At 41.9% G+C, this 23,526-nt stretch overlaps 1 protein-coding gene across 3 annotated transcripts in view; it reads right to left on the minus strand.

The window, feature by feature from the left end:
- The window catches only part of LOC120518142 (protein AF-17-like), a 104,871-nt gene that overhangs the window by 12,911 nt on the left and 68,434 nt on the right, over positions 1–23,526 (minus strand). For all 3 annotated transcript variants that reach the window (XM_039740760.1, XM_039740759.1, XM_039740758.1), the window contains exons 11-15: positions 22,768–22,961; positions 6,344–6,461; positions 3,637–3,703; positions 3,238–3,386; positions 1,100–1,309 (exon numbers count right to left, since the gene is read on the minus strand). In XM_039740760.1, coding sequence (XP_039596694.1) covers positions 1,100–1,309; positions 3,238–3,386; positions 3,637–3,703; positions 6,344–6,461; positions 22,768–22,961 — 738 coding nt within the window. The remainder of the gene's footprint in view (positions 1–1,099; positions 1,310–3,237; positions 3,387–3,636; positions 3,704–6,343; positions 6,462–22,767; positions 22,962–23,526) is intronic.

The following is a 23,526-nucleotide window of genomic DNA, read 5'->3' on the forward strand; positions in this document are numbered from 1 at the left end:
AAAATGTGGTAGGTTAAACTTAAGCAGGCAAAAAAGGCACAAGAAAAAGCAGAATCCAAAAAGAGGTACAATCATCAAAATGCATTAAGTCAAGAATATGTTACACAGACCCGAAGTACTAGGATGTTATACCGTGTTAGCCATTATGGATGTAGTGAGAAGTTAAGCCATATGACACCTTTTATTGGTTAACTAAAAAGATTACAATATGCAAGCTTTCGAGGCAACTCAGGCCACTTCTTCAGGCAAGATGTTAGGATACATCTTCTTCAGGCAAGGGGCCCGAGTTTCCTCGAAAGCTTGCATATTGTAATCTTTCTAGTTAGCCAATAAAAGGTGTCATTTTGCTTAAGTTCTCACAGGCCCAATGAAAGACTTTTTATAGAAGAACGAACGCAGTTCTACAGCAAAGTCTCCAGCTCACTCCCCACATTCTATCTGCCGTTCCTCCCTTCATATTGTTGCTGGACAACTGGAGTTTCTTAGTAACAGACAGGAATGGGAGGGCCCCAACTATATTGCACCCAAGAGACATGGCTGGGATGGAGCTATAACAAGGGGCAGAGTGGCTACAAAGAGAAAGCGGGCCTACCACATAATATGACACCCTCATAACAGCAGTTAGAAGTCACAGGCTCACTTGATTGGGGGGGGAGTTTTCTTTAACTCAACTGAGAAAACAAGTGCTTTCTGACTCTTAGGCCCCAAGTTCATGGCCTGTCCCTCCTTGTGAGGACGTGAAATGAAGAAGTACGGTGCCCTCATTTCTTGCCAGTGACAGAAGCCCAAGCCCCATTGCGATGTCTTCATTGGCATTGATCTGCACAGACTCCAGTATCTTCAATACTCCATAAGCAGGTGAACTGGCACAGAGGCCCAGCATCTTCAGGTTTCAAATTTATCACACTTATTCTGTGTTTTTTTTTTTTTGCATGTTTGGATAATTAAAATGGGGGTGAGCTAGGTGAATTGGTAAATCTCCTAATTAATTAACTGCCAGCCACAGTGTCCTCTTTTTGGAATCTGAGCCTTTGATTGTGTGCCATTATGAATATCATTTAGCAGACCAAACACTCTACTTTCCCACCATCTTTCCTACCATTATGTGTGGAGAGAAAATTCATCTGTGTGGAAGAAGAAGACGAGCATGGTGTCCGTGTGGTACTGCTCTGCACAGGATTGAAGGGTACTTCCAGCTGTACGTTGAGAAGCTGCAACCGCTCCTTTTTTGCTGTCAGGCTCATAATCTGGTCCTGCAGTCTCTGGTTCTCCTGTTGCAAGGAGTGTAGAGACTTCAGCATCTCAACAACTGCAAAAAAAAAAAAAATAATAATAACCACAAACATCAAAGTTCAATCATATACTAAAGACAGGTCACAGAAGAAACCTAAGGTAAACTTTGAGATCTCACAGCTATCACAACCACAATTCTGCATATTCCTCCTCCCTATTGTGAGAGCCTTCTTGAAGCATCCTTCAATTCATGGGGCCAGATTGAGTTTCAGAACGCAGAGTCAACTGCATCTTCTCATAAAGACGAGAAACCGAGCCCCTCTTAAACTCACTCTCTTTTGTAGTCTAATAAATGCAATAGGGAAGAATCTGTGGCCTGTTCTTTGACCTGTTCCCTCGGATGACGGAGATGCCAGGTCTTTAGAAGTTCTGGTTCTCAGAGCTGTTAATACCTGTCTGCAAAGGGAAAAACTGAATGAAAATGAATCATCATGTCCTCACAATGAACCATTTACTGAATACTCGCATATAATTCGGGTCTTGAAACACAAAAAATCGATCATAAAATCAGACCCCGACTTATACACCCGTTCAAAAATGCGACATTTATTTTTTTACATCTTCTTGCCTCCTCCAATCGCGCATCAGTTTCTCAGACAAATCAAATTTTATTGAATTTTGTTGCAGCTGTGAAATTACCAATTTCTTTTGCCTCTTCAACGACTTCTAATTTAAAACCAGCTTCATATTTTCTTCTGATCCAACGCTCCATCATAGATAAGAGACGCTCTTACGATAAAGGTGTATGAGGGTGTGAGATACAAAAAACCCAAAACAGTGCAAACGTCACTTGGGAATAGTTTGGGTATTACTGTGTGTTCACGTTGGCACAATACATGGACAAAAAGGCAGTGTGCTCCGTGGTTAATCTCTCAGTTGGGTGTTAGCATATCATAATCTCTTGGACCAATAGCGTGAGTTTTCCGCATTCGACTTACACAACCGACAATATAAAATACTGGAAATTATACGGTAAAATCAAGCCCCAACTTATCCGCGAGTATATACGGTACTAATTTTCTGAAGTTTGAAGTTCTTTTTTTGGAACTAAAGACCAGCTTCCCATTTTGGGCCGAGGCAAGCTGAGGCCTGCAAGTAGCAGCGTGTGGTAAGGCTATTTCTGGGCAGGTCTATGAGGGTCTGGGCCTGCTTGTAGAGCCTTCTGGAGACCTCATACCCCGCTGCCATGTTTGTAAGTCTAAGTTGTAAAAATAAGTGCTTTACAGCTTTTGAAACTAGAATGCAATCGCCTTCCAGTCTTTGTCTATGTGAACAGTGTGTATGCTCACTCCATGTCTATTATATTACAGCCAGAGTTTATTACCTGGGGTGTGTTTGCTGCTTTAGTCATTTTTGAATTATTTTTCTGATTTTGTTGTTAATTCTAATAGATGTGTTTATTATTTGTTATTTATATTTTCACCCTTTAATTGCATGTCCATCCATTTCTGAAAGCCTCCCTCTGGCTACTTACTGAGTTAGAGATGAAGACCTCAGTAGTGGTACAGTGTCAAGTGTCAATTGTGAGCATTGTATGTGGTGTGGATTTACTGATTTCTCTGTCATTTTCTGCTCTGTTTTTGGATTTTGGATTTTTGGCCATGTATTGGGACTTGGTTGCTTGGTTGCTTAGGAACTTTCCTCCAGGCAACTTCTTTTGGAGCATTTCTTTTTCTTTTTTTTTGTGAACAACTACCCTCATTTTATAAAGGTTCTTCACTCTGGCCTTTCTCTTAAAGCTTGAGTCTTTCACAGTTTCTCTCCCTTGAAAGGCACCTTAAATTAAAATCATTTTGATTTTTAAAAGCCAGTTTCCCCATTTTAGGTTAACTTAGGCCAAAGCCTTCAAGTAACACTTGGATGATTAGCTGGATTGTGGTGTGCCTGTCTTTGCACTTGCTTTGACACCCCACTTTGCCAAACAGAATAATAAAACCTTCTTACTGTTGAAGCCCATCTCGCCACTGCCATGCTTCTCCAGAAGCTGTTCAATGTGTGCACTGCAAGCCGGGATGTTTCCAGTATTCTCTCCACTGCTCCGGCTTCCTATGTCTCTCTGATCAAACAACAGAGGCAGGCTGCTTATTGGGGACCTATAAAGGGACAAAATGGAGAGGGTTTTGAACAAGAGATACTCGTTGCAGAAGCTGAACACAGGCAAATACCATTGAACCATCTATCCCTCTTCCAAACCACTTATCCACTTGGGATGTAAGGACCTGGTGCCTATTTCAGCAGCAATGGAGGCACAGCAGAATCCACCCAGGATGAGGTGCAGGTCTAACACAGGACATAATCCCACACACACTCACACTCATTCAGAAGTACAGAAATAGTAATTACGGAGAGGACAGGCTTTCACGTGGGGAGCTGTCTCGACAGGCGAAGGGACAATCTTCCAACTCTGGGTCTGCCATGTGAAAAAAAAGACAAAAAAAGTTAGGTCAGATTACAATGGACTTGTGGGGGTCTGCTCACATCTGCTCTCAGTAGGAAAAGGAGAGGCAAAGGCAAAAGAGGAGGGTGAAAGTGGGGGCAGAGCTTTAAGGAAAGGGGGACATTGAAGGCAAATATCAAGAAGGGGGAAGAGCTGTGGGGAGGGATAGTATAGGCAGTGTGTCCCCCTACTGGCTAAATTGTTAAAACTGATAATTACAATTCACTCCCCTGACTCACTTCATCGAGACACATCGAGTTGCCAGTCACTTTAGATAAAAGGGATAAAGAAATGTAAATCAAATCGATATAATGAATGCAAATAAAATGACTGATAGATGTGAAAGGAACAATATGATAGATAGATAGATAGATAGATAGATAGATAGATAGATAGATAGATAGATAGATAGATAGATAGATAGATAGATAGATAGATAGATAGATAGATAGATAGATAGATAGATAGATGGCCCAGAAGAGGCTCACCTAAACACAGTGAGGCTCCAAATACTACCAGCTGACTTCAGCCAAAGCAGGCCCCAATAATGGGAAATCTGGCAAAAGGAACATGAAATGTCTACAAATCTATCAAAAAGGCCAACAAAGAGAAGGGATAACCATCAACTTCCAACTTGTGAATAAAAAGGGCAAGAATGAAATCTTTATAAATGGAAGATTAATTTATCACAAATAGAAAAACACAGACCAAATGTTCAAAAGGGCAAAAAGTGACAGAAGGAGTTTCCTAAAAGGCAAACTTTTAGCAACCAAGTGCAAAAACACTATCCAGAAAACAGAATCCTAAATCAGAAGCAAGAAAAGTCACAAAAAACAGTAATTCCAATGAAAAATAGTAATGTTTACAGAAATGATCTCCTGTTACTGAGCCTTCTCAGCTGACTTAAGTAAGCCAGAGGGAGGGCTCAGGAGTGGTGAGTGGTGATGTCAGAGTGGCCCCGCCTCCTGGGGTTCCAGCTACAAATAACAAGGAACAGAGGTACATTTAAAAGGACAGTATGTGACAATAGATGTAAAGGAAAACATGTAAAAATATGACCAATAATAACTGAAAAAACAACAAAAGTAGCAAATACATAAATACATACTGTATTGATACATAACAGTCACTGTGGAAAGGCCTCAGCTTTATGCTATCAATATTCTCATTTTTCTTAAAAGGAAATTTAATATTATAAGTTCTTCATAGATCCAATCAGGGCCCACAGCTAACGGGTAGTTAAGACATTGAAGTAGGAAAAAAACAAGGACAGCCATCGTTGGAGTAGCGTTTGATGTTAATTCATAAAACAAGAAGATATATTTACATTTGGGTACTTCTGCACTGTAGTAACTTGATTTAATATACCGCATAGGTTTATAGGGTCAGTATTGTCACCTGCACAGAGTACAGTGAAATTCTTACTTACAGGTGGTAACTAACATGCAGTACATCTTATGTTACCGCAGTGCAAACATTTTATGTAATATTTAGGATTATTTTAATTTAATGCAAAAGATAAAAAAATACAAAAACATCGGTTAAAACTTGTGTATTTTTTTACTTGTATTCTTAAGTAGTCAAGGATGGGTGGTTGTCAAAAAACAGGGCCTGTTAAAGCCCATTGAGGCATTCCTTATGTGATTTTGGGCTGGACAGGAATTAAATTGTTGTTGTTGTTGTGTACTTTCACACTGATTTGAAGTTATTTTATTTTTTATTATTAACATCTAATAATACTGTAAGTAACACTAAACATACAGTACATATCTTTTCTGAAAATTTTGTACCGTGAAGTCTGAATCGCACCATGAATTGTACCGTAAAGTAAGTGCTTTGTCTCATGCCTAATTGAAAGATGGAACATAATTTGTGCTATATTTTTGATTTTTATTTCTTCTGGCAGCTGTCTCGTGTGCTCTGAGTACACCACAGCTTGTTCCAGTTACCAGGGTAACCTTCCCTGTCATTAGGGGGGTGTGGCACGTGGGTTTGTCACCCAGTGGGTTTAAATAGCCACCCACTTTGCTGTGTCTTTATTTGAATTGCGGTTTAAAAAAAAATCTTTGCTAAGCCTATCTTGAATATTTCTTGTCTTCTGAATCGACCATCTAGGTTCGTGATTTTGTTCTTTAGACCTCAATTTTTTTCTTGCTCTTTGGCTTCGTTGTTTTGCCGTTTATCGTTCTCTTGGTTTTGACACGTTTTTTGTTTTGTGTCTCTCTCTCCTTGTTTGTCCTTTAAAAATCTTGTCAGTTTTCTGACATAACAATATGTCCCAAGGGGAAACCTTTGTTCTTTATAGAAGCTGAAGACGTATTATAAAAAACAACAAAACAATCCCGTCAAATACACAGAAGAATCACAGTAGAGCAAGCAAGGAGGGACATAACATGAGATGCAAAGATACTGAAAATGAGAGGAATTCAAGTGCAGAGACAGGGAGTCACATCATTAAGCAAGCCAAGATACAATATGGGAGGCACTAAATAAATTAAGAAGTGATCCTATGGTAAGTTTCTAGTGAGCCAGGGTGGCACACGCTGCATATGACTACAGGGTTCACTTGGTGAAAGACAGGAGGAGCAGTGAGAAAAACAAAATGAATCCTACCTTGAAGACTGCTCTCCGACTGGCTGATCAATGGATTGATGGACGGACCCGAGGTCAGGGGACTGCCGAAAACACGGGAAGAGTTCAGGCTGTAGGACGAGCCAGGAAGGGAGAACACCTAGAAAGTAAGGGAAAAAAAATGCCTATAAGGGTGGTGGTGGTGGGTGGCCGCCTGGAATTCTGGGAATTTTAAGAGTATAACAAGACTTTATTGTCATTGTAACACTGAGGACAACAGTTAACGAGATTACAGTTATTTATTGTAGCAGGATCTACCACTCTCCTATACACAGACACATGAAATGGTCAGGGTCAGGGCTAGGTCTGTGGCCAAGTTATACTGTTCCCTGCATTTATAATGTCCCTTGCATCATCCATTGGCGACTGGCTGCAGTGGTTGGCTGGTGTTTCTGTGGTGCTGCAAACCTCTGAACGCGCTTCAGTGAGTCACCTTGTTGGAGGGGGTCACAAGTCTCCCCCTTAGATTACTCCACACCGATGTGGCCAAAGCGACCATCTAAGCAGGGCTCGGCCAGGTGGGAGAGAACGTCAGCAATGGTGTGTGCAGCCCCGGGATGGCGGCAAACATCAAAAGCCTGCAAACTAATACACCACCGAGTGAGCAGGGCTTTTGTATCCTTCTGTTTGTACAGCCACTAAAGCTGGGCGTGGTAAGTCACCTGGGTAAGTTGCCGTCCCCTGATTGCAAATGTATATTTTACACAATTTAATATGAATTTGCATATCGCTATCGCCTTTGTAAGTTTGAAAAGTCATAAGTCGAACCATTGTAGGTTGAGGACCATCTGTATTCATTACTTTAACAGATCTGGGAAAGAAGCTGCTTTTCATTCTTGTTGTTTGTGCGTAGATAGTCCCGTTAAAAGGGTGCGGGGTGGGTTTGGGGTCTACAATGACATTGGAAGACTTGCTTTGACACCTGGACAGGTAAATGTCCTCAAATGCTGGCAACTGTGCACCAGTGAGACTTCCGTTCTTCTCTTGTGCAACTAGAGCACCATACTGTGATGCGGTATGTCAGTACGCTCTCCATAATCAACCGAAAGAAGTTCACAAGAAGTTCCTGGGACAGTCTCATTTTCTTCAGTCTAATAAGGAGGAAAGGGCGTTGCTGTAACTTTTTTGATGGTAATTGATGTGCTTATAACCTGACGGATGTTCCCTGTGATGTTCATACCCAAGAACTTAAAACTGGAGACCTTCTCCACAGGTTCATCATGTATGAGTAATGGACTAAGGACAGATTTCCTTCTCTTCCTGAAGTCCTCCACAGTCTCTCTGGTGTTCTTAATGTTAAGGATAAGACTTGCCAGAGCACCAGGGCGTCAGGCTTGTTTGTTTGGAATGTTACCTATTTTAACATAAAAAAGTGGCGAATTACAACTTAACAAGGAATCTGAGAGGGGCAGTTTTAACAGGGTGTTTACTACTGTCCTCCATGTTTGGGACAAAGACACAGTTTTCCTTGATTGACCCCTCTGCTCCACAGTTTAAAATTACAAATCAGATAATTCAGACGTGATTAAAGTGCACATCGCAGACTTTCATTTAAGGGTACTTGCATATATTTTGTTCACAGTGTGTAGAAATTACACTTTTTCTATGTGGTTCCCCCCGTTTCAGGGCACCATAATGTTTGGGACACAGCAATGGCAGATCTATTAAAGCCATCATATTTAGGACTTTGTCTCATATCCCTGCCATACAATGTCTTCATGAAGTCTGCAATTCATAGACATCAGCAGGTGCTGAGGGTTTTCTCTGGTGATGCCCTGCCAGGCCTCTAATGCAGCCATCTTCAGCTCCTGCTTGTTTTTGTTGGTTGTCCCCTTAAGTTTTCTCTTCAGCATATGGAAGACCTGCTCAATTGGATTTAAATCGGGTGACTGGCTAGGCCATTTAAGAATTTTCCATTTATTAGTTTTGACTGTTGCCTCACCAGTATGTATGGATCATCATCGTGGTATAGGATGAAGTGCAATCCACTGAATTTGGAGACATTTACTGGAACTTGAGCAGATCAGATGTTTCTCTTCACCTCAGAATTCATTGTGCTGCTGCCATCAGCAGTTCATCATCAATGAAGTGTGCCAGGACCTGTGGCAGCCATACATGCCCACTCCATAACACACCCAGCACCATGTTTAACAGATGAGGTGGTCTGCTTTGGCTGTTGGGCAGTTCCTTTTGTCTCCACACTTTGCTCTTGTCATCACTCTGATGAGGTTCATCTTTGTCTCGTCTGTCTGCAAGACCTTTTTCCAGAATTCTGCAGGCTCTTTTAAGTTCAATTTCACAAACTGTAATCTGGCCATCCTGTTTTTGTGGATAATTAGTGGTTTACATCTTGCAGTGTGGCCTCTGTACAAGTCTTCTGCTGATAGTTGTCACTGACACATCCACATCTGCCCCCTGTTTCTGTTCTGTCGGACAGGCATTTGGGGCTTTTTCTTTACTATGAGGATTATTCTGTCATCAGCAGTGGTGGTCTTCCTGGGCCTACCAGTCCTTCTGCGACTACTGAGCTCACTTTCTTCGTCCAGACAAGTGCTTTAGGTCATCCTAAGGTTTTATTGATGTCTCTAATGGTTTTATTCTTGTTTTACAACCTCATAAAATGGCTTCTTTAACTTTCAGTGGCACAGCTCTTGTCCTCATGTCAAACAATGGCAACTACAGAGTCCAAAGGGCACAAGCAAACCGAAGATTTTATGAAGTAATGAAACCCACCTGAGGAATCCCAAACACGCATGAAGACCAACTGTCCCAAACACGATGGTGCCCTGAAATGGGGAGGGGGTGCGTAGAAAAAGTGTTGTGCAACCAAAATGAATGCAAACCCCCTTAAATGAAAGTCTGAAATGTACACTTTAGTCACGTCTGACTTATCTGATTTGTAATTTTAAACTGTGTAGCAGAGGGGCAAATCAAGGAAAAATGGGTCTTTGTCCCCAAAATTATAGAAGGCATTGTAAGCTTTAACAGGCACAAAAATACAGAACCAGCAGATGAAGCAGGCCACATATAAACCCTTGTATACTTGCACTTATACTGGTTATACTGGTATAACTTTGGGTTGAGTGTTCCTTTAAGTGTAAGAGGATCTGACAAGGCCATCTCTTCAAGTGTCACAGCTTGAGTGCACATAAGCACTGGTAGTGTGGCAACATGTCCTTGTTTTACCGGAATTCATTAATTTCCCTCTCTTTTAATTTATGGTGTTTTTTTCCTTGCATTGTGTCTGTATATTTTGTTATTTGTTACCCCTTTCCTCATCATAGAGTAAATTATGCTGGCACTTGCAATAATGGGTCCAACCATTTGTATCAAAGAGGGCCTGGATAGACAACATATTTATTTTTTTTATCTTTAAATATAATTGCATTATAACTGAGACACATATTTAAACTGTATCAATATATGTGTGTAGACAAAGCTGCCAGGTTTGGACTGGGCGCTGGCAGGTGGGGTTGCCTTAACCGTATGAATCCATAATTGGAAAGCATCTGATCCCTTCTCCCGTATGTCCTGTCTGTGTGGGATTAAATCGAAAGGGCACACGGCTCTCGCGTTCCCCATAAGACTCTCTGGCACTGAATTTAAAATCAGAAGACAGGCAGGGCAGAGCTGTCCAGGTGGGCACTGTGCCAGCACTTATGTTTAGGAAATAAAAGACGCCGCATCTTACAAGCCAGTTTGATCACAATTTTCAGTGAGGCCAAGGTTTTCCGGAATTTTCCAGCACTATTGAACTTGATGCCAGAGAATTCCATAATAATTGAGAATGTGGTGGAAAATTCTGAAGTAAGTTAAATATTTATTGGCTCAAAAACTGAGAGACTGCCACAGATTGCAATGCAGTTAAAAATGAAATAACAGTAATAAAAAATGATAAAATGTTAGGGCAGCATGGTGAATCCAGTGTCCTTATCTGTACGGAGTTTGCAGGTCATCCTTTTCTCTGTTTTGCTCAACGCCCCCAAAGATGTGTTGACTGTGCCCTGCAATGGACTTGGTGACTTGCCCAGAGTGGCATTGCACTCAATATTGACAGGATCGGCTTTGGCCCATCACATCCATGGATTATATTAAGTGAGTTTGAGATTATTATGTTATGTTATGAAACAACATCACAGTGTCAAAGAAAGCCAGACGAACAACCAACCCAGCCTGGAACAACTTGGGGGTAGGGGGCAAAAGGGAAAGTCACCCCCTGAAACAACCAGCCCAGCCCCAAGGTTTTACATGAAAGTATTTTTGTCACTTTGTCTTACCCAACTTGGGCCTTAGCAATGCCTGTACTTTGTCAGTGGTCAGATATTTACACACAACATTAACTTTTAATTCACATCAAAAGCAAAACGGCGCCTCAATGTAAACTCTTACCTGTCCATTTCACCCCATGTCTGGATCCAAAGGTTCCATATTTCAAGACTGCCAGCTTTGTGTGGTAGTATCTCAATGGTAGTTCATTATTTTCAGTGGATGCAGAGAGTATTCAGAGCCTTTCACTTTCTGCAAACTTTATTGTGTTAAAATCGAAATGTAAATGGATTAAGTTTTCGTTTTTGCTTATCAATCTACACCCAATAACCCATATTGACAAAGTGAAATCATGTTTTAAGAGAGACAGAGAGGTTAGGAGCATGTGCTGATACAGAAAGGATTGCAAATTTATTAAAAAATCCTAAATGGAAATGTGTCCTTTATAGAAGTACTTATTAATCGACTGCTTTGTAGAAGTGCCTTTGGCAGCAACCTCAGCTTCAAGCCACTTTGGGAAAGTCTCTACAAGCTTTGCACACCTGGCTTTGGGCAGGACATCCCATTCTTCCTTCTCAATCTCCATTAGATTGGATGGAACTGTCTATAAATCCTCATATCATTGCATAGATGTTCTTTGGAGTTTACGTCTGGGCCACTCACAGACAGTCAGTGAGTTGTCCTGCTTTGGGTCATTGTCATGATGAAAGGCGAACTGTATCCCAAGTCTGAGATCATCTGCACTCTAGAACAGATTTCTTTCAAGGACCTCTCTGTATTTGGTTGCCTTCATCCTTCCCTCAGTTCTGACCAGTCTCCCTATCCCTGCCACTGAGAAGCACCCCATAGCACGACGCTGCTACCACCGTGCTTAACAGTACAGATGATATTAGGCAGTCTTCCCAAGACATAGTGTTTGGAGTTCTGCCCAAAGAGTTCAATTTTCTCATTCATGCTCTGAGAGTCTTTTAAACTGTCACATGCTATTTATTCAAACATGTCTTCCAACTAGCCAGTCTACCATAAATACCTGAATGGTGGAGTACTGCTGAGATGATTGTCCTTTGAGACTTTCTTCCATCTCAGCAGAGGACTTCTGAAGTTGTGTTAGAGTGACCTTTGGGTTCTATCTCCCCTCCCTGACCAAGGGCCTTCTTGTTAATCACAATCACTTTGGCCAAACAGCCAGTTCTAGGAAGTGTCCCATATGTTCTGAAAGTACCAATGCCACCATGCTCCTTGGAAACACTCAAAGCTTTAGAAATGATGCCCTGATCTGTGTCTCACCACAATTTGATTGAGGAGGTCTACAGAGAGTTCCTTAGACTTCTTGGCTTGGGTTGTATCCTGACATGCAGTGTGAATTGTTGAAACTGCTACTGTATACACAGATGTTTGTCTTTCTAAACTGTCCAATCAAATCAGTGTACCACCAGTGAACGCCAATCAAGTTCAAGAAACATCTCAAGGAGAATCAAAAACAAACAGGAGACACCTGACCACAAACTGGAGTGACACAGCAAAAGGTCGGAGTGCTTCTATAAATGAGAAATTTCAGTTTTGGATTTTTCATACATTTGCAAACCTTTCTGAAATGAGGTCAATATTGGTTATTGAGTAGACATTGATAGGCAAAAATAACAAATGAATGAATTTAAAGTTAAACCTACAAGTGTGCAGCAAGTGCAGGAGTCTGAATACTTTCTAAACCCACTGTTTGGGGTAAAGTGCATTACTGGTGACTTAACCCTGCTAATTATAACAGTTGTGGATATTCCACATATGGCTTGTTTATTTTGCATTAACATCTACAGAAATGTTGCCTGGAACATCTATGAACCTGTTAATGAAGGCAAACTTTAGAGGAAGTCACGAATTGTTTGAGCACAGGTTATTCATTTTCATTACATTTTCTAACCTGCTTTGTACTGAATGGGGTCGCGTTGAGGGGTGCTGGAGCCTAACTGAGCTAGCATAGGGCACAAGGCAGGAAGAAACTCTGAACATGGAGGCCAGTCCATAGCAGTGTGAGCTCACACACCAGACACACACACACGCACACACAAACAAACACACACTACAGCCAATGCAGCGTCACCAACTCACCAAAGCTCCATGTCTTTAAACAGTGGGAGGAAACTGGAGGACCTGAAGGACACTCATGCAGACATGGGGAGAACATGCAAACCTAAAAGTTCATACGAAAAGACCATTCCCCCTTGGGGTTTAACAAAGTATGTCAAATCAAAATCAAAAACTCCATGCATGGAGGACCTGTGAAGTGAACCGTGGTCTCCATACCACTGCATTATCTATACATATATGTCTATATAATGTAAATGCCACATGGGTTGGGCTGGCATCACAACCAGAAAAGAGGATGATTCCTTACCCGGACAAAAGGCTCTGAACAGGCAGATAGGCATCCCGACCCAGAAGAGTTGGCCAGAAGGGATGGACAGACAGCCCATCAGCTATAAAAGAAGCTGCAGAGGATATTTTATTCTCCCAGGACACAAGATGGCAGCAGCCCTCCTTATCTGCACCCATTTGGGAACCAGCAGGGAATGCTGGGAGATGTAGTCCGGCAACACAGCCCTGCTGTGGGTTGCAAGGGACATTGTAGGGAGATGCGCTCCCCAATTTATGGGACTTCCATATAACCCAGAAGTACTTCCGTCAGGCAGTGGCCCTGGCACTGGAAGTACTCCCGGGTCCTTAATAACAGGGACTGCATTCCATTAGGGGTGGAGTAGTGGCTCTGAGATTAAGGATCTGCGCTGGCATCCCAAAGGTTGGCGGTTCAAATCCCCGTCACTGCCAAAAGAGATGCTACTTGAGCAAGGCCCTTAACCATCAATTGCTCCAGGGGTGTGCGAAAAGATGCATTTCACTACGTGTTGTCCTGCATAACTATGTATGTGACAAATACATAAAGAATGAATTATCCAGGTGAGTCTGAGGTGGGAGGACGTGGAGCAACACTTGACTTAAGGAGAGTATTGAGGTGGGGAGAGAGCAAGAGAGACAGATAATTTTTGTTTGTGTTAACTTATTTGAGGTATTGTGTGTAATAAACACACCATTATTTGAACCCACGACTCTGTGTGTTTGTGTTGGGGTTTGGGGCTTGCTGATGCCCCGGTATCCATCACAATACATACACACACCAGCCACATGCAAGGGCCAATTTAGCATCACCAATCCACCTAACCTCCATGTCTTTGGACGGTGAGAGGAAATCCATACAGACACAGGGAGAACATGCTAACTCCACAGAGGGAGGACTCGGGATGCCAACCCTGGTGTCCTTACTGCGAGGCAGCTGCGCTACCTCTGTGCCACTATAGGTTATTAATAAGATAGGAAATATCAATTAGTTAAAAAAATCGGGCTAATTACGTAAATGTTACAAGTCAATATTCCTTGTTCCTGGTTACTTCACTGTTTATTGAGACTGAAACTGAAAATAAATCTTCAGTTCCATTATAAATAAAATGTCATTAAACCCCCCTCAGAATTCCAGATGCCTCCCTAAAGATTTTTTTTACTGGTCCTCTGCAACCAAACCAAACTAAACTTCAGTGACATACCACTGGGAAAAGCAACTTCAGTATGAATTAACAGGGAGATATGGAACTTGAATAAGACTGCATTTGGGAAGCTAAACTTTGAGTAGCTTTTCATACATATACAAATTTACTTTAAATTGTTGAAAAATACTTTTTCGACCACGAAATTGCCACCAAAATACCAGAGCAAAAACTGTTCAGCCTGAATGATGCCTGTCAAGTGACCAAGCTGATTCCATTGTTCTGGTGGTCTCTTCTTGTCTATGCGCAGCTGGGCTACCTAATGTAACTTGATAGGTTTATTCTACCCTACGCCTTTGTAGCGGTGCTACATAAATTAAGAACTACAACTCCCAGCGGTCCCGGCAGAGTGGCCCTGATTAGACGTTTGTGAAAGGCACTGGGGCTGCTCTGGGAGAAGATCAGCCAGTGGGCCCTTTAAAAGGGAGCCAGCTAGATAGAGGGTTCTAGAGTTTGTGGTTGTGATAATCTGTCAATTTTGCCATCAACCGTCTCCGGATTATCGTTTTGTCCTGGAATATCATGCTTGTATGGCTGTATGGACGGTCTTGTGCCTGCCCGTCACGTGAGTACTAAGTTGCATTGCTTATCATGCTTCGGCAAAGGCAGCCCTCCCAATCTCCTCACCTCTCAACACATCAGGAATACCAGTAGGACTGTTTTTACATTACTTACAGTTTCCTAGAGTTTCATTTCACCTTCATTCCACATCATTAGTTGCCGCTGCATTTGGACAGTTATGACACCTGTGCTCATGGGAAAGTTTACAGGCTTGAATGAATGTGTTTCTCCACCAAACCAGGGTTTAGTGCTGCACTCTAACTCTTTCTTCTCTTTTCCTCTGCAGACAATCAGATGAGCCTGCCTCTTAAAAATGTCACTTCCACCTCCGGTCCCTTTGGACCCTCCTCTTCCTGTCTTCCATCTATATAACGGCCATGTTTTTCACTTATACTTCAATTCTGTATTGGACTCACATCTGTAAAGACCTTTTGTGATTTGCCTGCTCAATTTACCTGCACTGCCCCAAAGTTTTCTCTTTGTGTTTGCTCTGTTTATTTTACACAGTGTATTGGACTTTGTGTTTATCGTGCTTGTTGTTGTTTTCGGGTTTTGTTATATCTGTGATTGCTGTTAGGCAGCTGGGAGGGATGACTTTTGTTTATTCTTTAGATTTCACCTTCCATTTTTTTTAATATATTCATGTTGCTTATTGTTTAATCGCTTTATTTCTGTGTGTCCGTGTATTGAGTGGTGCAAGCCGGGCCAAGGCTGGTGTGCATTCCTGGAATTCCCACTTAAATAATAAATAAATCACACTCCCTGCGGCGGTGTGAATAGTAGAGTCTCTGCAGACCTGATGGGGTAAGATTTAAAATCCAAACAGACATGGCTTACCTGATGCATTCTAACTTGATCCCTTATGTCATTTCCTCCCTTTGGAAATTTTACAAGAAGACTACTTATGGTTTGATGCACCACTTTCCTGTGTTTCTATCATTGAAATGACGTTGTGGGTGGTAGTGCGAGTAATCCTAGGGTTTAGCAAAGAACCTGCTGTAGTTTTTAGCCTGAGGCTTTCGTTTTCATGTGTCACTTTCTTTCTCTTGATCGACTGGCATTACAGCATTCAGTAAACCAACAGGCCTTAGCTCCCGATGGAATTTCTCTGGCACAAATTCCTTTAACCACATTTTTTCAACCTGATCCTTCTTGAGCTCTCTGTAGCAGAGATGTATGGATTATCTGGAAAGAGTATTTTATAGTGGCAAGAGCTGGACTGTTGGCCTAAGTCCAAACTGCTGCTAGTTGACATCACTTTCTGACCCCTAATTTTCATACTCTTTGCGGGGGTATGGGATTTGTGATATGTCGTGTCTCCATCTCCCTGTTATCTCACAGGCCACTTTCCAGTGTCTTTATTAGGACCTGAATAGGATGGCTAAGGTGGCAGCAAGCTGTACAGTTTATTTATATATATACGGTGCCTATGAATTGTATTCACTCCTTAGATGTTTTCACATTTTAGAGTTATGGATCATTTAGAGGATTTACATACACTTTAATAAACTAATTATTCACAGAAAATGTCATGTAAACCTTATTCTGGTTCGAAAAAACAAGTTATTGGCGTCTTTGAAACCAGGTTAACTGACATAGATTTCTCTGGTTATTTGCCCATGGAAACCCTTAAGTGGTTACAGTTAAGAATTCTGTCTGCGCATCTCTGTTGCACTCTGTTAGCCTGTGTATGTCTTAGCTTCGCACAAGCGTTCAGTAGCCAAAGGCAAAATATGGTGGAAGCACCCACAAGATGAATTTCCTAAGACAAATGCTTGGGTGATCACATTATTCCTTCTGTCATATAGTGCCTTTCACATCTATCTATGTATCTATCTATCGCCATGCTAGTGTGCATATGGGACAGCTCAAGGGCTCTAGTGACTGCAGTTCTACCAACACTCCAAGGGTTAGTGCTGTATCCTAGTGCCTTTGTCTCTTCCTCCCTCTACAGAACACCTCTGATGTCTGGTGTCCATCCACCTGGACCCGCCTCTTCCTGTGAGAAGGGCCCAAAACCGGAAGCTCAGCCATCTTGGGATAGTTCTGTTTTGAACTTAACGTTTGCAGGCATGACTCCACAATAATTGTATTTTTTTTTTTATTTTGTTGCAACCAGTTATACAGGGTGGCTGGTTTAGCACTACAATTCTTTATTATTATCCTATCTATCTATCTATCTATCTATCAGTGCCAATCATTATCTATCTATCTATCTATCTATCTATCTATTAGTGCCAATCATTATCTATCTATCTATCTATCTATCTATCTATCTATCATATATTGTCATTAAACTGGCACATACATGTTTAATTCTGGGGCTAAATGATCTATTATAGTAGGTGGGGAGACCCTGAGAGGAGGCTAGCCATTGTTTATTAGTTTGTTTTCTATCATTATTTAAGTTTCTGTATAAACAGATTTGTTGACTCATTTAAGGCCTTTCTGTTTTTTCTTCTTCACTTGCCTCTGCTCCAACTTGAACAAAAAAAAAAAAACAACTAAGAATTGTAACCAATTCTATCTCAAATGTTATAGGTTGCCTTTGATAAAGATGTCCCTCAAATAAATAAAAAAAAAAAAATTTGAAAACTACCAAGGGGTGAATACTTTGTTATAGACACTCCATCTACTTTATCTCCCCTTTAATTTCTTTATGTGTTTGAAGCCTATATGGCAGTGCATTTCTATGACTTGTTCCTTTTAATTATCAATAATAAAAATGTAATCTCCAAAAACAGACCTGCTCCAGAGTGGCTGGACTACTTTGTATGCGTCATGCAGTAGGCAGCACATCTAATGGACGCTCTTCAGAAGAGACTGCCAGCAGACTGCTCGCCTGTTAAATTTTGCTCTGATTTAGAGTGGTAGTGAATGGTGAATATTTTTTTTTTAACAATAGGTTTGTTTTAGTACTGACACTAAAGTGTTTTAGAATGACATCAAGCTCTTTTAACCCAAATTACACACAATCCATTAACTTAACATTATTATGGCAGACCAGCGTGGTGTAACACTAGCTACTGTAACACCCCTGCCTCGCAGATTCAGCAGTTTGGGTTTGAATCCCACACTTGCTTGCTGACTATAGAGAAAAGGGGTCTGCAATGTTGGTCATGGAGGGCCGTAGTGGCTGTATGTTTTTGTTTAATTAGAATCCAGTCTGTTCCAATAACAGGTCTTACTTCATTTCACGGCTTGTTCTGCCATGTCAGCTCATTCTTATATCATATGTTTTTTCCTTTCCAAGGATGTCATCCAAATGATTTCTAGCCTGAAGCGCATGAGTAATTCTTAGTCCTTTACTTTTTTTTTTCTTCAGATTACTTCTAAATATTTTAATAAACTGGATAGTTCACAATGAATACACACAAGTATACTCCTTGAATTCCATGATTTTATTAACCAGGGCCTAAATTCTAATTGTGTTGTCATCACTAAATTCTTTAATTTAACCTCATTTGACAAATAAAACAGAGCAGATTTCAATGTGTTATTTTCTTCTAAACAGCAAATACTCGGAAGCCACATTGCAAGAAATAAGAAGACCCTATAATTAGTAATAAGTAACATGTAGACCCACCATCAGCAGCAATAAAGAAGTAAACATCTGCCTTGGGAGTTCATCGACCTCTCACATTGCTTTTGAGAAATGTTGGCCCCCAGTTTTCTTTTCCACAATGCTTCAGTTCTTTGATGTTTCAGGACATCAGTTTATGCTCAGCTCTCCTAAGATCCCACCACAGCAGTTCAGTGGGACTGAGGTCTGGACTTTGACTTGGCCATTCCAAAACCTTCATTATTTTCTTTTTTGTCAGCCGTTCTGAGGTTGATTTGCTGGTGTGCTTGGTCTCATTATCCTGTTGCATGATGCACTTTCATCCCAGCTTCAGCAGTTGTACAAATGGCCTCATGTTTGTCGGAAGAATATATTGTTACAAAATGTTGTTTAAGGTTGTCTCGATGACTGCAAATTTCCCAGGTCCTTTTACTGTAAAATAAGTCTAAGACATTACCTCCGCACCAGCAGGCTTGACAGATGGTATGAGGTTTTTGTGGTGATACACCATGTTTGGTTTTTCTCAAACATGGAATTGTGCTTGTTGATCAAACGTCTTCAACTTGGTCTCATTAGTCCAAAGGATATTCTTCCAGAATGTTTATGGATTGATCAGATGTGATTTTGCAACCCTAGGCTGTCCTACCTTACTCTTTTTGAAGAAAATGGGCTTTTGCTAGTTGTCTTTCCATGAAAGGCATACCAAGTCATTTTCTAATTGTACCGCCATGAAGATGGACATGTAACATGCTTGCTGAGGTCTATAGGTCACGTGATGTACTTCAGCTTGTCTTGATTTCTCTGCGCATTACGTGGTCTGATCTTGGGCTGAATTTGCAGGAAAGTCCATTCCTGGGAAGAATGGTGACCCTCTTGAAAGCTCTCCATTTTGAAGCCGGTCCTCACTGCAGAATGGTGAATTTCACTTTGTTTGGAAATGGCCTTACGAGGTGAGACACAAAAATAACCGGACTGGGCTTGGGGCTTTCCTGGAAAACCATTCGGAGGTTGGCCGAACATGAATCACAAAACTATATCCCCTCCTACATGCCCTCTCAATTTGCCAACCGGCTAGATATGTTCTGTGAATAGCCCATTCAGTATTTGCACAATAATCGCTGCACAAGTTGCCGTTATAATGTCGGGTGAAAACATCGAACAGCGAATCAACATCAAATTTCTTGCGAAATTGAACAAAATGGCCACAGAAACTTATGAAAAGATAAAAACAGTGTACGGTGATAACAAGGTAGGACAAGAAAATGTGGAAGACGTTCAATGAGGTCTGAAATTCGACAATGCTCCCGTGTACAATGCTTTTTCCGTAAAGCAGTTTTTAACTGACAATAACATTCCTGTCCTTGATCATCCTCTCTATTTATTCACCCAATTTAGCTCCCTGTGATTTTTACTTGTTCCCAAAAATCAAAAGTGACCTGAAGGGACCACATTTTTCTTCAATGGATGAAGTGAAGACAGAAACGGCAAGCCTGTTGAAGAGCCTCAAGCAAAAAGACTTCCAGCTCTATATCAATCAATGGAAGATACCTATGGTGCGGTGTAGTGATCGGGAGGGGTGGGTATATAGAAGGTGACAATGTTTAGAATGCTGTAATTCATCAAGAAATATATATTTTTTTACCAATCCGATTATTTTTGTGTCTCACCTCGTATAGTCCTATGCAGACTGATGAGCAGCAACACTTGCTTCCCTGAGGTGGATGTCCTTCCTTCTTGGCATGATGGTAGCACCACCCAGAGTACTCCAGAACACCAAACTTGCCAGATATTTTACTTTTTATGCAGACAGTCACACATCCTGGTATTTAACTAATCTTGTGCATTTGATTAGTAACACCAGCCCATGTTAATTATGGTGGAAGTTGGAGGGGTGGACTTTTATCCCTGCACAGTTTCTGAATATTTGCTTACTTTTTGGAGAAAAAAATAACAACATATTAAAACCTGTTCTATTTTACTTGTCACCAGAGGTAAGATTTCTCTGTTTAAAGAAGTTAGTGATGACAGCGCAATTGTGATTTAGATTAATATAATAACAGAAATGAAGGAGGGTGCACTTTCTTTTTCCCATGATGGTAGATGGAGAGCAGCTGGTTCTTTTGCCATTTGCATCATGCTGCTAATAAGGAGCCATTAAAAAACAGGGAATGCAGTCGATTAGGACTAAAATAATGCAGGGTGGGGAATTTGAACAAGCAAGATGATTAAAATGAAGCACAGTTGTTTGAGCAAAAAGTAGCAGTGGACATCAAATTAAGAAACTGGGCTGGAACAACGGCCGCTACAACCCTCCAGGACCGACTTTGCAGACCCCTGATACAGTCAGGACATTCTCTGTATGGCTACTTTCCTAAAGATGTGGGTTTGCGTGTCACTCTTATTGGGCCCCGTGTGAGTGTGACACGTGTGTGTGCATCAGTAGGTGCTGTGCTGGTGTTGTGAGGCCTTACCCTGTACTCTGTGTGTGGATCCCAATACCTGCTGTGCAATGGTGGCACACTGTGCTGTAAAAATTGGCGCCTTCCTTTTGATGAGATGTAAAACTGAGGTCCTGACTTTCGGTGGTCATAAAAGATCCATAGGCATCCTTCATAAACAGTAGTGTATACCCCAATTTCTTCTTACCCCCAAATCAACCTCAGTCTCTAACTGGCTATCTCTTACCCCTTCACCATCTAATAGCCACTATGTGGTAAGCGTACCAGCCCCAAAATGGCTGCCGTCGCATCATCCATTTGAGTGCCGCACATTGGTGGCTGTTGAAGTGGTTCCTCTACTGTCTATATAAAATGTCTACAAAAGTTCTCTAACTAACTATAACTCTTAATGGGCCTTGTGATGGACTGATGCCCTGCTAATGTGATGGGACCCACTACCCTGAACAGAAGGAAACAAGTTTGAGTTACACTAACTGGACAAAAGTACTGGGGCACATCTCTTAATTATTGAATTCAGGTGTTTCAATCAGACCCATTGCCACAAGTGTATAAAATCAGCACCTAGCCATACCGTCTCCATTTACAAAAATACGTGAAACAAAATGAGTCATTCTGAAGAGCTCAGTGACATTAAGCGTGCTACTGTGATACGATGCCACCTTTGCAATAAGACGGTTTGAGAAACTTCATCCCTATTATTTATCCCACAGTCAGCTGTAAGTGGTATTATTGGAAAGTGGAAGCATTTAGGAAGAACCGGAACACTGCCAAGAAGTGGAAGACCAGGCAAAGTCACAGAGCTAAAGTGCATGGTGTGTAAAAGTCGCCAGCACTCTGCTGATTCCATAGCTGAAGAGTTCCAGACTTCCATTGGCATTAACTGTACGGCGGCAGCTTCATGGACTGGGTTACCATGGCTGAGCAGCTGCATGCAAGCCTCACCAAGTCCAATGTAAAGTGTCGGATTGAGTGGTGTAAAGCACAGCGCCACTGGACTGTGGAGTAGTGGAAATTTGTTCTATGGAGTGAAAAAATCACGCGTCTCTGTTTGGCAGTCAGATGGGCGAGTCTGGGTTTGGTGGTTGTTTGGCAGGAACAATAGCTGCCTGACTGCATTGTGAAGTTTGGTGGAGGAGGGATAATGGTGTGGCGCTGTTTTTCAGGGTTTGAGCTCAGCCCCTTACTTTCAGTTAAGGGCAGTCTTAATGCTTCGGCATACTGAGACATTTTGGACAACACTATACTTCCAACTTTGTGGAAACAGCTTTGGGAAGGCCCTTATCTATTCCAGTCCCTGTTTTTTGTAACGGTCAGGCGTCCCAATACTTTTGTCCATATAGTCTATTTTATGATCCTTTGGTGTGCTTGAGACTGCAACAGCCAGGACTGTAAATACAGATGCTTCATTTATAAGCATCCATCCCTACTCATCAAAACAGAAACCCAGTAGGAAATTAGAAACATATTCTAATGTGGACTGGGCAGAAAAAAGTGAGGAAAATGTTGGCTTCCAGAGATCAGCTTATCGAGTGCGTCACGCATGGCACTACATAAAAAGCTTTGTCTGAAGTGTCAAAAGCCTCCTGGCAGAATCTGCAGTTTTCGTGACTAAGATGTACGGGGACTCCATGTTGGTGTATTTTTACATAATGTAGATGACAGCTAACTCTGGATGGCCATGCTCTGGGAGTTGCCTAGAACTGCATTTTGCCATCTAGACGTTATGCAGGACATAACCAGCAGATGGCACTGCCTCACTGAGGCTGTAAAAGGGGGTAAGCTGAAGAAGAACAACTGGAAACGAGAAAGTGCCCGACCTTTCTGAAAGTTTCTCTGAAGAACAGTTAGAGGTCATGGGCAGCTCTGGTTTGCGAATGCCTGGATGCCCTTTCCATAAGACCTTTAAAAAAACATTGCCTGGCAAGTGGCAGCGGGGACTGAGCTCGGTGAATGGTGGATTCTTACCTGAGTTGTGGAGACGGATGCAGGAGTTGCGGTGGGGAGGGCCGACGGCAGAGAAAGGCAGTTGAGTTGTGGGATAGAAGAGGATGCCCCCTGGTGGCCCAGCAGACTGGATGATAACGGAGTGCTGCAGAATGCCCCTAAAATCCCTCCTCCTCCTCCTAAGGAGATGGGATCCTTATTACTGGTATAGATACCTGCAGGAAAAGCAAAAAGGCAGAGGCAACGTGTCACTCTTGTGCCCAGCAAGGGAGAGCAGATGACAGCATAACACCCCTCCCCACCCCCCAACCCAGTTCCCCCCAACCCAGGCTTCAGCCAGTCTATGGGTCAGCATGATTACCAAAGCTCCCATCCCCCCACTCTACCACCTCTAGGCCAGCCAATCACAGAGCCCTCCTTTAGACAAGCAAAATGACACAGGAGGAGCAACCAGCCAGTCACTGTATATTATCATCATCAGGACGGCCAATCAAATCGGGTTGGAGCGGGGCCTGCCAATTAAGAAAAAAAAAGAAGGGAGTGGAAAGAGATTCAATAACAGTGCACTTGAAATGAACTTCCAACTCAGAGGCCAGACTGCTGAGCTCCCAGAGGAGCTGCTAAACCCACCTGAGCACTCATAAAATCTGCTAACTCACATGAGCGTATTCAGCAGACACACATGGCCATGAAGATGTGTACACACACTTAACACGCCTTCACACCATAAATACCGAACTCCTCACACCACCTTCCATTACAGGTAGAGTGCAGCTGGTG

Source organism: Polypterus senegalus, chromosome 17 (assembly GCF_016835505.1).
Source record: "Polypterus senegalus isolate Bchr_013 chromosome 17, ASM1683550v1, whole genome shotgun sequence".
Taxonomy (NCBI): Eukaryota; Metazoa; Chordata; class Cladistia; order Polypteriformes; family Polypteridae; genus Polypterus; species Polypterus senegalus.